A 14,863-nucleotide genomic window follows, 5' to 3' on the forward strand; every position below is an offset into this window, starting at 1 on the left:
ATATATTCCGTTTTAGATCTACTTAAGCGAAAACTTTTAGTCTCTAATGTTGACCTTCATAATTCAAGTTTACCTTCAACTCCCTCTCTAGTCTTATCAACAAGAAGAATATCATCAGCAAAAAGCATACACCAAGGTACATCCTCTTGCAAATGTCTAGTGAGAACATCCATGGCTCGAAAAGATAGACCAGAGAAGAAAAAAAATAGGGAAAAGAAGGGAATAAGAAAAGAAGGGAAGAGGAAAAAGAAGGAAAGAAGGAAAAGAAGAAGGGAGGAAGAAGGGAAAGAGAAAAAAGGAGAAGAAATAAAAAGAGGAGAGGAAGAAAGAAGAAGAGAAGGGGCCGAGGAGAATTCAAAATTTTCAATAAGAACTTTATTTTAATATTTCTTCCACAAATTGAGTTTAGATTTAAGTCTACAAGATTAAACGTTTGAATGAGAATAAATTATTTTGTGGTAAAAATATTATTTGATATTAAATAATTTAACTTAGATTTGAATTTTTTGAAATTTAAATTAAAATGAAAATAATTATTAGTATTAAGTTCTTTATGAAAGAACAAGATGTCATGGGAATAAAAATCAAGAAATTTATCCCAAAAATCTTATAATTCAAGTAAGATACTCAATTTCTAAAATAAGGTGTGAATTGCTCATAGGTCTAATATTTTCACAGTTATGATTATTTTGGCATCTTATCGATGCATTTATAGATTTTCTTTATATTGAGCACATTAAAAATCTAAGATTATCAAAAGGTTTAATAAATATTATGTGATCCTTGATTCAAATAAGTTCAAATTAATTCTCATCAATTTTAACTATAAGACTATATAATTATGCATGAGGCATAAATGAGTATACAAGCATTTATTTTTACATGCATCATATTTTACCATTGAACCATATCACTATAAGTTAATTTGTATGTATGTATGTATGTGTGTGTATACACATCAATGTCAAAGAAAAATGTTTGAAATAATGAAGTTAAAATATCAAGAAATCCTACAAAAGGTCATGTCATGTGAGATAGGAAGGCAAACTAAGTTGACCTTGGCATAAAGAAACAAAAGTCCTGAGGAGATAAGCCTCAGTCGGAAAATAAAAAAGAATTTCCAACCCTTTTATACTGAAAAACTTGTAAAGGTCTGAATTCAATGTCGGATTTTATTAATGGTTATTATAGCTGATAGGTTAAGTGGTGAACAAATAATATAAATGTGTCAAAACCTATATAAGCATTATATGATATTTTGAATGTAATGATTAGTAAGAATGAGGTGAGAGAATTAAAATAAGAAATTTAATTTTAATAATTGACTAACATGATGCAATTTAAATGATTTCATACTTACTAATTAGGTTTATTTCCATTTATCAATTATGCTTGTTTCCAATCATTCATGTACTTAACAAGGCATATCTTGATTTAAAATCTACTACACTAAGCTAGTTATATCTTTAATAATTTAACATTTGATATAACATAACAAGATAACATAATAAACCCAAAATATCTGATATAGAATATTGAATAACAAGTTATTATATTAAAGACTTTTCATTCATCTTTATTAATATCTATAGATTTATTAGGCTCCTGATGAGTTAAAACATAAACTCGGGGTCAAACATTCCACCTGGATTGATTTTGTGTTGAATCTGAAACTAACGGTTCTATCATCTTTTGTTTGTCAAAGCTCCTCTGTGAAGGTGCTTCACTTGATCGCATTTCTCCTGAAGTCCTCTGAACCAATATAGGGTAATATTTTGTTACGTGTCCAGGCTAACGACACTAATAGCAAGTGTTAGAACCTAACATTTACCCTTATGAAATCTTCCACACTTAGCACATGCTTCCATGACTCTATTGACAGCAGTACTACTAACTCCACTAGGACTAAGCTTAGGCTTATTCCCATTTGATCCTTCAATCTGATTGTTTTGGATATCTTCTTTAACACTCTTCCTAAAGTTGATCCATTCTCTTCTGAGGGATTTGAAAGTCAATCTCCACCCTTTTAGCTCTTTCCACCAACATTGAATAATCCTCGATTCCTAAAGGTACTAAAGGTTGTCAAATTGCATCTTTTAGACCAGATAGGAATCAATAACAATTCTCCTTTGCTGTTGAAATCAACCGCGGTGCATATCAGGATAGAGTTATAAATTATGCGTCATATTACATCACTGGTTTATCTCCTTGTACTAGTCTTATGAATTTGTCCTGCATCTGCCTCTTTAAAAATATAGGTACAAACCATTCTCAGAAAAGTTCCACAAATTCTTCCCAGTTGACCAATAAATTTGGAATATCTCCTAATCGGTCTTCGTGTTGTCCTCTTCACCACCTTTCTACTTCTACGTCCAAGACAAATGTAGCGAATTACACTTTCCTTTCATCAGGACATGACATGTTATCTAGAATCTTCTCTATACGAAGTAACCAATTTTTTGCCTCAATTAGTCATTCATTACCCTTGAATAATAGTGGTCACATATCTTGAAAAAACTTCAAATATATATCCACTCCAACTCCAGGCTATGATCTTGATTCCTAAAGCATTTGAGTCATAGATATCATCATCTGGTTAAAGGTATTGATGTTCACAATCACTTCAGGTGGTATTTCTTCTTCTTCCATATTTCTCAAATAAGTTTATAGATCATTCCTATGGCTCTTTAATTATGATTCACATTCCTAAGATATTTCTTGGGCTCTGATATCACTTTTGTTACGACCCGGCACGGAAGTTCGAATTAATGATACAGGAACAGATAGTCAGACGATAGATTAAATTTTCATTTACTAAATTTATCTCCAATACACTAAAAAACCACTAAAACTTCAAAAAATATAAACGGGTATAAAATGAATTAAATATATTTCATTGGTGCGTCACGTCTACGGTACACATCTATGTTGCACTGATACACCTATTTATGAATGCGTGTTGTATCTGATACACCAATACATGGATACGCCCCCAATACAGCACCAATACGTGTTGGATACAGCAAAGCCATATCCAATTAAAATACTATTTAATTTCAAAAGGACACGCGTATCCATTGAAAAACAAAAAAAACGGAAAAAAAAAGACACGTCGTATTTACTTCCATGGCTGCGATCGAGGTTCTCTTATTTTCGAGTGGATTTGAGTCTCTTAACGATAAGGGTATATTTGAAATTGCTAATCTTTCACTTGATGAGCTTGAATTAGAAGCTATGATATTTATTGAAGATGATATAGAAGTTCAAAGGAAGACCACTGAAGAAGCTATTCATATCATTCCTTCTATTGAATATTTGAAACTTTATATGATAGACAATTTATGTTTATCCTATTGTTGTTGTACTAAACATTTAATGCTTACTTTTCTTTTAATAATATAAGCTACAAGGATACAAATGATATTGTTTTAATTTTTTTTGTAATTTCAAATATTATGATTTGATTGCTTTCTTAATTTTTATGTATGTTTATAAATTATAATTTTATGTCTGTGCCATCCCCGTATCCTACATTTTTAAGAATTGACGTGTCCCGAATCCGTATCATCTCGTATATGTGTTGTCGTATCAGTATCAGTGCAACATAGGTACAAATTTTCACCTCTACTCATTTTGAATTTTTTATTATATTAAATTATACCGGAAAATGTTAAAAAAATTAAAAGTAAGATACAACTCAGTGAGTAAAACATGCTTCTAAATTATAGTAACCCAAGATAATTGAAACAATATGCATGAGCATTTCAAAAAATTATCTCCTACATAAAAGACCATCTTATTAAAAATTTTATCAACTGCTAATAAATTCTTTAACTTAACATTCAAATTTTCTCTTTGTAAATATATTTTATTCTTAAAATAATCATAAGTTCAAGGTGAATAGTCATGTTTCTTTATTTACAGTGATAATTTTATTTTCTCTTCAATTAAATATTTTAAAAGATAATGCATACTTATAAAATATTTATTGTTAATTAGATCATGATTTATTTTTCGTACCCAATTGTTAATGCTCCTCAGGTAGGTTTGGATATAAGTTCTAAATTAAATTTTTGGAATGACTTAGAAAAATTAATACAAAAGATACCTCTTGAAAAAAGAGTTTTTATTGGAGGAGATTTAAATGGACATGTTGGTAGAGAGGTAGATGATTTTAAAAGCATTCATGGTGACCATGGATTTGGAACGACGAATGAAGGTGGCAAGACCATATTAGATTTTTGTTTAGCTTATGATTTTTCAATTGCTAATACCTTATTTAAGAAAAGGAATGAGCATCTCATCACTTATAAAAATGGATGTAGTACAACCCAGATTGACTATTTTCTTATTAGAAAATTAAACCGTTTAGATTGCAAAGATTGTAAAGTTATTCCGAGTGAAAGTTTATGTACCCAACATCGATTAGTAGTTTTGGACTTTAAGATAAAGGGGCATAAAATAAAAAATAAAGTAAAACGTTTTTCGAGGATTAGATGGGGGCATTTAAAGAATATTAACCAAAATATTTTTGTGAGTAAGATTTTAGATCTTAAGATTTTGTCTGTGCATGAGGATGCTAATGTTATGTGGGAAAAAGTGGCTAGTGATATTAAGAATATTGCAAAAGATGTCATTGGAGTATTAAAGGGAAAAGCTCCTAAAAGTAAAAATAGTTGGTGGTGGAATCCAATTGTGCAAGAAAAGATTAAAAATAAGAAGATTTGTTATAAAAATTGGTTTAATCTTAAAAATTCTGATAATTGGGAATTATATAAAGTGGCTCGTAAGGATTCTAAGAAAGCAATATGTGATGCAAAGACATTAGCTTTTAGCGATTTATATAATAGATTAAATACTAAGGAGGGAGAAAGATATATGTATAAGTTAGCCAAACAAAGAGATAGGAGTAGTAAGGATTTAGTTCAAGTGAAGTGTATTAAGGATGAAGATCAAAAAATACTTTTCTTAGAAGATGATATTCAACAAAGGTGGATGAGATATTTTGCTAAACTTTTTAATGAAGAGTGTGAAAATAAGATTGACTATAGTGACCTTAGCACCCTAAATGAAAATAAAGATTTCTATTTTTATCGGCGTATTAGTAAAACTGAAGTTAGAGAGGCTTTAAATAGAATGAAGGGTGGAAAAGCTGTTGGACCTGATGATATTCCAATAGAGGTGTGGAAATGCTTAGGAGATGAAGGGATTTCTTGGCTTACTAAACTTTTTAATACTATTTTGAAGACTAAAAAGATGCCAGATGAGTGGAGAATGAGTGTATTAATTCCTATTTTTAAGAATAAAGGCGATGCACAGGATTGCACGAATTATAGAGGTATTAAGTTAATGTGTCATACTTTAAAATTATGGGAGCGAGTTATAGAGCATAGGTTGCGGCGTGATACTAATGTTTCTCAAAATCAATTTGGATTCATGCCGGGTAGGTCGACTATGGAAGCCATACATTTATTCAGAGGTTTGATGGAAAAATATAGAGGCATGCCGGAGGTTGGCTCGGCTGACTATGGCGAGCTTCAGAAGAACCCAGAGAAGGTTTTCCTGAAAACGATCGCGTGCCAGTTGCACACCATTGTCGGGATTTCACTGATCGAAGTGCTATCGACACACACGAGCGATGAGGTGTATTTGGGGCAGCGGGTGAGCGCCGAGTTTAGCAGGGATGAACGCACTATCGAAGCGTGGAATCGCCAGTTCATATGAGGCGTACGCCTCTAACAGAATTGCGCAATTGCGACTCTGAGGCGCGCCTCAGTCCAAGTGAGGCGTACGCCTCTGCCAAAAGAGGAATTGCGTAAGCCTCGAGGCGGTTTTGGGTAAAATTGCGCAGAGGCGCGCCTCTTATTGCGCAATTTTAAACAGAGATATATATATATATAATTGCATGTGCATGTTGATTGATGGAGCACGCCCCCTTATGATACTGGCTGAGAATGCAATGTACCCGTACACGTAAATGGAAATGGTTATGAAAAAGGAAATATAAATAAATAGGTGTACCTACATTGGTACTAAATTAGACGATGGCTTCTATGACGGTTTATTATTTATAAAAATATATATATATAATTGCATGTGCATGTTGATTGATGGAGCACGCCCCCTTATGATACTGGCTGAGAATGCAATGTACCCGTACACGTAAATGGAAATGGTTATGAAAAAGGAAATATAAATAAATAGGTGTACCTACATTGGTACTAAATTAGACGATGGCTTCTATGACGGTTTATTATTTATAAAAAAGAAGAAATATATAAATAAAGATATTATATCTACATAATATTGAAAGTTTTGAAATAAAATTAATCTAAATGTGGAATTAATTTATGATATGAATTGAAATGCTTATGTATATTATTTCAATTGCCTTGGGTTACTATAATTTAAAAGTATATTTTACTCACTGAGATGTAACTTACTTTTACTTGCTATAATATTTTCAAGTATAATTTAATATAATAAAAAAATCAAAATGAGTAGAAGAGGTAAAAATGAGTACTGTAGACGTGATGTATCGAATGAAAGGTATTTATTTAATTCATTTTATATCAATTTTTTTTTTTTTGAAATTTTAGTGATTTTTTCAGTGTATTGGAGATAAATTTAGCAAATAAAAATTTAATCTACCATCTGACCGTCTGTTCCCACCTCGTTAATTCAAGCCTCCAGGCCAAGTCGTAAAAATTATCTCATCATATATTATGACAACTATTTTTCAAGAAAGAGATATAAATAGGTAGGATCATAAGCGAGTTGCTCAAATGATCACATATTCTAATATTATGAATGGATTTATTATTTCATGGCACATAATAAAAAACGATGCACATTAGTAAATTCAAGACATCTACTTTTTACTTGGGGCATGTATGTATGTATAAATCTATGTAATTTATTATTATTTTTATAAATTAAATTAAATTAATCAATAAAAAATATAGATCAACTTCTAGCATAGTTTCTCGTTCATCATGCATCTCGATTTGTGTGTTGTTGCCCCACGTGTGGGCAAATTTTTATTTTGCTCTTGCGATGACCTATGCAATATTAATGTCATTTTAAGTAATTTTGGACCTCCAAACACAACGTTGCGGTCCATTTTGCAAATGGAGGACATTCAAATGACTTCACATAGCATGACGTCTGTAGACCATTTTTTTCGTCGTTGTTTGTTCGAATTGTGCTCAAGTGATTTTTCTTTGATGAATTTGACATTCTGAATGCGCCGACGTAATCCGTCTCGCAAATGGACAACGGGTATTGTAGTTGCATATTCTTTATATCGAAAGCTCAATTGGGTTCTCTTCTGAGTTTTTATGTAAAAAATATTTTTCCCCCTTTATCTTATTGTGTGTTCAAGTTTTCTATAGCTAAGATTATCATATAGGGCCTAACCGACCTACTTGTAGAGAGGTTTGTCATACACAATAGCAAACTGTTATTTGTGAGAACCTTTTCCGCACTGATAGACAAGCATGCAAAACAATCAACAATTGACAAAGTGCATGAACCTGAGTACACCAATTTGATCAAGAAATTTTGACTTGCTCTCCAACGGACTCTTTTTCCTACCCTGTTCGGATGAACGCCATAACTATTATTAACATATAATAATCTGCCTCTCAAGAATCAAGAAAACAACATTCCCAGTTTCCAAGTAACAACAGCTAAAACAAGCCTCCACACACATGATTGTGGACAAAGGATCCATCTACTAAAGAAACCTTAACTCATTTCCCCCACGATCAGGTACAGCATTTCGGGAACCAACCAGAAATGCCCTATACCAATAATATATATTAGCAACACATGCTAGGATTTAAGATGCTATCCATCAAGCCATTTGACAGGTTTACAAATCCCAATAAGTATGTGGATCACTTCATGAATCATGGCCAGCCTGCTTATTTATTTAGACGCCAACATGAGGACAAGGCTACAATGCCAAATCATTTGACACAAAGAAAATTTGATGATATGATATATGTTTCTTATTATGGAAGTAAGCCCAATGGCAAAGATTCCTCATCTTCTTTGCAACAAACATCATATAGAGGTGCAAGAGAGCCTATGGATCAATACATTGTAAATATAGAGGATGACAAAGATGAGGACAAGAGGTTAATCAATAGGATGCCTCCTAAAATTTCTATAGAGTCGCGCATACAAGTCTATGAATATTAAAAAGTTAATTTATAAGAAAGTCATTCAATTTAATATAGCAACCTTTCCTTCTTATTCCAACATGATTTGTTACATAGGGTCTAATGATCGAGACTTCAAACAACCATTTATGCATGATTTAAGAACTTGGGCATTGAAGGAGCTAAACAATACTGAAAAAGTCAATTGAGGAGATTAGAAGGACTTGAAATCAAACTTAGTGAATATTATGTTTGATGGTTAGTTTGATATCAAAAATAGAAGCATGATAAATATTTTGATTAGTAATCCCTATGGCACTATTTTCTTAAAGTTTGTTATTGTTGAAGCATATCATATTAGGTAAGGATGCGGAGGGTACGTGATACAAGTTATTACAAATAATGCTAGTGCTTATAAAAAACCCAGAAATAAGTTGTTGGAGAAGAGAAACCATATGTATTACACACCCTGTGCGGCACATACATAGATTTGAGTTTAGAGAAACTTGGTGATTTGTCCGGCACAAGAAAATATTTTACAAAACAAAGAAGATAAGGAAATTCATCTACACAATCATTTGTGAGTCATGGCTTAAATGAGAAAATTATCCAAAAAAAGAACTCTCGTGACTGACTTGCTAAAAATTTGCTATAGCCTAATAGATTCTACAAAGTATGTTAGAAGCACGGCAAGTTATGCTCACTTCCAAAAAAATGACTTAGCTATGCATTGGAAAAGAAAGCTAAAGAAGAAGTTAGGAAGATTGTTCTAAATGAAAGGTTTTGGCTAAATGTTAATTATACAATAACAATAGCAAAGCCATTGGTTCAGTTTTAATGAAGTGGCTGATGCAGAGAAAAGCCTATTACTGGCTTAATTTACAATACAATGAACAAGGTTAAGAGGTTGATAGCACTTAAATTAGGTAGGGATGAGTTTAGCTAGAAGGAGATTTGATAAATCAATTATCAGAAGTGAAAGTTTCAGCTGTCGTCATTTGCATGATACATGATATTATCCTAATCTCCAATTCCAATATTTTGTGCACAAGTCGACCAACCTTTAGATCTAATTAGGCTTATACCAATAAATGAATAGGTCAATGGCTGACTAACAGAGAGGTCAATGGCGGATATGCAACTTACATCATTTAGAAATAAAGAAAGATTTTTTTTAACTGCAGCAAGCAAAAGATACAGTAGCAAAATATTCTCCAAGTAAATTTTAATTATTGGTGGAAATAATGAAAGATTCTCCCAATTTTAGATTTTTTTTTCAAATTTAATCCAATGATAGACCCAGATTGGTGATGGCACTCCAAAGCCAAAGTACATACAATCAAGTTCATACCAAAAAGAGAAATAATTTGACTATCTTAAGGATGAACTCATTGGTTTACATAATGTACAAAAAAAAAAAATTAAAGGGTGAAAATTTGAAGAAAATGATTTGAAGGGATGACAAAAATCTCTTATTTTATTATGATGTGTCATTAGATGATGAATAATTTATGAATGATGATAATAAAGTCACAACATTTGATTCATCAACAACAATCTTTAACGCTAAAATTCTATCTCCAAACCTACTTGATGAATAATTTATGAATGATGATAATAAAGTCACAACATTTGATTTACAATAAAGAGATCTTAATGTTGATTTCTTTGATGAGGGCAGCAGAAGTAAGATTAATGTCTAACACAATCCATCAAGAAATAAAAATAAAGGAAATATGCAAAAGAAATTAGCTATTTGAAGTTATAATAATCAACATAGTTAATATTTCAAACTTTAATTAATATTTTTAAATTTTTATTGATTATTATTGATTAAGGATGACAAAAATAATTTAAACTGAAGAACAGAAGAAAAATTGGGAGAAAATCAACACAAATAAGAATGATGCGGGGGAGAAAGCTATTAATTATTACTATGACTCAAATGAAGAACCCCCAGTAAAGAGAGTGTTGAGCACTTTTGGTGATAAAAATTCTAACCTCAGTGGCTAATTATTTGTCATGCTCTAATTTGTATGTTGGATTATAGGAGTAAGATAGAGAAACTTATTGTCTTAATCTTATTTTGAATTGTTACATTATTAGTTCTTACTTTGATATATACATAACACTTCTGCTTTCCAAAACTTGTTACTTGATACTTTGCACAATTCGTTCCTTCTCATTATGAATAAATGTTAATGTGTTACTTTTAATATGTTGATAGGTTCGGATGTTAATACATTACTTCTTACTTCGTATTTTGATGTGTGCACAATATTTATTACTTTGTGTAGTTTTATAATTATTCGACTTATGTCTCACCCCATGAATAAAACATGTCTCAATACACAACTGCATAATGTTAAACTTTGTTCTATATAATATGCAGATACAACCATCTTTCATACATACACAATTCATTGATAATTTTATATAAATATTTTGAATACACATCTATAAAAAAAATTTTGATTATAAATTAGAATAATGTTTTATAAAATTATTAGACTTGGCTTGAATCAATTCAAAAATTGAGACCTAACTTAAGACTTAATTCATGTCAAAATCGAAATCTTCAAATTTAGATTTGATATCACCCTTATGACTGCCCAAGGAGAATTGTTCCCTAATAAATCTCAAATTAATAACTCCATCAAACATAATGACTCCAACATGGTAGGGATCATTTCCCCTCAACAATATCCCTCGGAGATCAATGTTGGAGTTAGTGACATTTGCCTTAGTGAAAATCCTACTCTAGTGTACCTAGCCTCATCCATGAACAATGGGTCAGCCTCCTTGACCAATGACCAAAGAGCCTCCTTCATTGGTGCATAAATGGTATGTCTTGCTAATTCCATGAAGGTTTCCCTTGCTGAACGATGTCTAATTCCACTCCGTATCCCACATGGACAACAAACCAACCGTCCTAGAAAATATCTAGTTGCCGTCCTTTATTTAATGTCCCACCAACCTCCCCTGTCGACATCATGTTGATATCCCATAAAGACTAGTTGATCAAACTATGAAATCCATTATTATTGCAAACAACTTTACATCAGAGCATTATAACTTATAGATTACTGCCCAATCAATACTGATGTCCTGACCATACATAGCTGTGAGATATGTAATTACAAATTCTTCATAAAGAAAGTTCATCCTTTGGGCTAACTCTATCTCTTTTTTTCTGTATTTTACACAAGAAAATTATAGTTGGTTATTGTTATTTATGTACTTGAGTATTAAAAATCTAATAAAATTGTGATATTGCTCCACCCTCTCATTTTGTAGAAAGGATTCTGACACACAACAATAAAAAAAAAAACTATCACGGCTCCCCACACAACAACAACCATAACATCAAGCCTTTATCCCACTAGGTAGGGTCGACTACATGAATCCTTCTTCTCCATTGTGTCCTCTTCAAGAGTCAAATTTTCATTTAAACCTAATAAAGAAAAGTTATTTCTAATATTTTCTAACCAAGTCTTTTTAGGTCTATTTCTACCTTTCTTAACATAAGTCAAATCTAATGCATCTACTTTCCTAACCGGTTCATCGGAAGGCTGTCGTTTTATGTGACCAAGCCATCTAAGGGGACTCTATCTAATCTTATTTTCCACAAGAGCTACTCCAACCTTTCACGTATATGCTCATTTTGTATCATGTCTCTAAAAATAAGGTCACTCATCCACCTGAGCATCCTCATCTCTACAACACTTAACTCAATATTATGCTTCTCTTTTAATGGCAAACATTCTTCACCATAAAGCATTGAAGGTTTCACCATCATCTTATAGAACTTTCCCTCAAGTTTGAGGTCAAGTTTGAGGGAGACTTTTCTATCACAAAACAAGCGATGCATTCCTCCACTTCAACCATCCAACTTGAATTCTACTAATAATATCCCCATCTATTTCACCATCACTCTGAAGAATAGACCCAAGATATCTAAAAATGTGTACACTTATTAATGACTTGATCGCTCAAAGTCACAATCCCCCACTAGATCTATTACTACTAAATTTACACTCTATATATTCAATTTTAGATCTACTCAAATTAAAACTTTTAAACTCTAAGGTTGACCTACATAATTCAAGTATATCTTCAACTCCCTCTCTAGCCTTATCAACAAAAAGAATATCATTAGCAAAAAACATAAATCAGGGTACAACCTCTTGCAAATGTCTAGTGAGAACATCCATGACTAAAGCAAAAAGATAAGAAAATACTTGGTCAAACCACTTTCTATTTGAACACAAGCAACAGCTACTGCATCCATCTCCTTAATGACTTGCATATAAGCATTATTAACCTTTCTCTTTTCTAGAATTCTCCAAAGCACTTCTTTTGGAACTTTATCATGTGCTTTCTCTAAATCAATAAATATGTTATGTAGATCCTCCTTATTCTCTCTATACTTCTCCATCAAACCTCCCAATAAATGTATAGCTTCCATAGTAGACCTACCCAACATAATCCAAATTGATTTTGAGAACGATTAGTATCACGCCGCAACCTATGCTCCATAACTCTCTTCCATAATTTTAAAGGATGACACATTAACTTAATACCTCTATAATTCGCACAATCTTGTACATCACCTTTATTCTTAAAAATACGTATCAACGCATTCATTCTCCACTCATCTAGCATCCTTTTAAACTTCAAAATAATATTTAAAAGTTTAGTAAGCCAAGAAATTCCTTCATTTCCTAAGCATTTCGACTATATTGAAATATCATCAAATCCAACAGCTTTTCCACACTTTATTTTCTTTAAAACCTCTCTAACTTTGGTTTTACTAATACAACGATAAAAAATATATCTTTATTTTCATTTAGGGAGCTAAGATCGCTAAAATCAATCGTATTCTCACAATCTTCATTGAAAAGTATACATCATGGCTCACAAGAGAAAAAAACAATGATTATTAATCAATTAATTAGGAGTTGCACACTATCCAAACCTTCTATCTAATTTCTTATGTCATCACTGCCTTCTCTTCATTAGTTTACATATTTCCAATTTCTTTCTCATGAACAAATGAAGCTTCTACGACCACAAACCTAAATAAGCATTGCTAAAAGAGAAATTCAACCAAAAGTCTGCTATTGAAACCATCTAACAAACTATTCAAAAGGATAACTACTACAGCAGTAACAGGAAAAAAATATTTAACCTAAACAGAGAATTTTCTATTCGTGTCTTGCCCATTTTCCTTGCCCTTTTATTTTTGTCAACACTTCACTTTGATACTAATTGGCTTAAATGTTAAGACTGACAGCCACGCTATACTCAAGATAAACTTGGACATGTAGTCGAGAAAAACAATAAAGAAGTTCAAATCCTCTCTGACATTTGCACAAGTTAAAAGTAAAATACCATGGAGAGAACTGAAATTTGATGCTGCTTTGTCGGGTTGAGGCCGAACTTCACCATGATGTACCTGAATCATGAAATTATCTGGGTAGAAACTTTAAGATGCTAGGAAATCTTCAAAGTTAATGAAAATGGTAAGAAATTAGCATAATTAAAAGAGCAAGTCTTTGCCATGTTAAGCAAAAGCAAGTACCTGCATAGGCAATCTTTGACTTTCATGGAAAACTCTATCCGAAGACATCGATTTTTCGCCCGTTCGGTAGAGTGACCGATATCGAGATCGATTCTTGTCAAAAGGAACTGCTTCATGTTCTGAAGGAAAATCTCTTGATGCCATATTTATTTTCCTTGAGCTCAAACCTTCTTCCATTGGAAACCAATTTCCTCGAGGTTGAGCTGGGGGCCCTGAGACCTGAAGAGGAGGCCTAGTTGGAAATGGTGGATGCGACGGAGGAGCATCACGTGTGTCTTGTCCATGCTGCAAAATCAAAAGTCTTCTTCTTGTGTTTGGGTCTAGATCTGATTCTGGGACCTCACCCTCTTCCCAAGAAGAGCCCTGTAGGGAATGTTCTGACAGAACAGATTGCCCTAATGGCTTAACAGGCACAACATTATGTGGAAACTGGCTGTTGGCCAGCGGCATGATCAATTGGGTTGCTGCCAATGAAACTGCTGGAGTTGTAGGAGCTATGACAGGGGGGGCAGGAGGCACAATTCCCCTCGTATCAAAGTTGTTAGCAATGGGAGCAACAGTTTGGACAATACAGTTTGCACCCTGTACGACAAAGGAACATTGGAAAATAAGTCTACAGATATTTAGGACTTCAAACAGTCGGAATATGTATGTTATTTAGCATTGACATATGAATATGTTCCTGTACTCTTCCTTAAATTCCAGTGTACCAAAATGTTCAATAATAAAATTATTGATATAACAATGACCTTCAATCTCCTCTCGACCTCAGCATCTGCCATTCCATCAAAACCAAGTGGATTTTTGTTTCCATTCAATGTAGAGGCGTCATCCTGTATCGAAATTGTATAGGGACAATATAGTGTAAAAATAATTGAAAAGGGAGAAAATACCAAATATAAGGATAGGACCACATATCTACAAAACCCGGTACCTCTGAAATTAAATAATTTCCCACATCAGGAGCAGATGGGTATTCCATTTCGTCTTCATAAGAAACTTCAGACATTCGTGGAAGCAAAATTTCATCAAAATCTCTGACACCAAATGCATAATTATTAGGCAAAACTTAAATTACATGGTAGCTAGCAATGTTTTTAGAACTTGCACG

At 32.6% G+C, this 14,863-nt stretch overlaps 1 protein-coding gene across 1 annotated transcript in view; it reads right to left on the reverse strand.

The window, feature by feature from the left end:
• LOC110094688 (RNA polymerase II C-terminal domain phosphatase-like 1) overlaps positions 1-14,863 on the reverse strand; it is a 47,948-nt gene that overhangs the window by 26,207 nt on the left and 6,878 nt on the right. The window contains exons 6-9 of the mRNA XM_020819978.2: positions 14,687-14,789; positions 14,502-14,585; positions 13,753-14,334; positions 13,563-13,626 (exon numbers count right to left, since the gene is read on the reverse strand). Of these exons, the coding sequence (XP_020675637.1) occupies positions 13,563-13,626; positions 13,753-14,334; positions 14,502-14,585; positions 14,687-14,789 (833 nt within the window). The remainder of the gene's footprint in view (positions 1-13,562; positions 13,627-13,752; positions 14,335-14,501; positions 14,586-14,686; positions 14,790-14,863) is intronic.

Source organism: Dendrobium catenatum, unplaced genomic scaffold (assembly GCF_001605985.2).
Source record: "Dendrobium catenatum unplaced genomic scaffold, ASM160598v2 fragScaff_scaffold_243, whole genome shotgun sequence".
In the NCBI taxonomy this organism is placed as follows: domain Eukaryota; kingdom Viridiplantae; phylum Streptophyta; class Magnoliopsida; order Asparagales; family Orchidaceae; genus Dendrobium; species Dendrobium catenatum.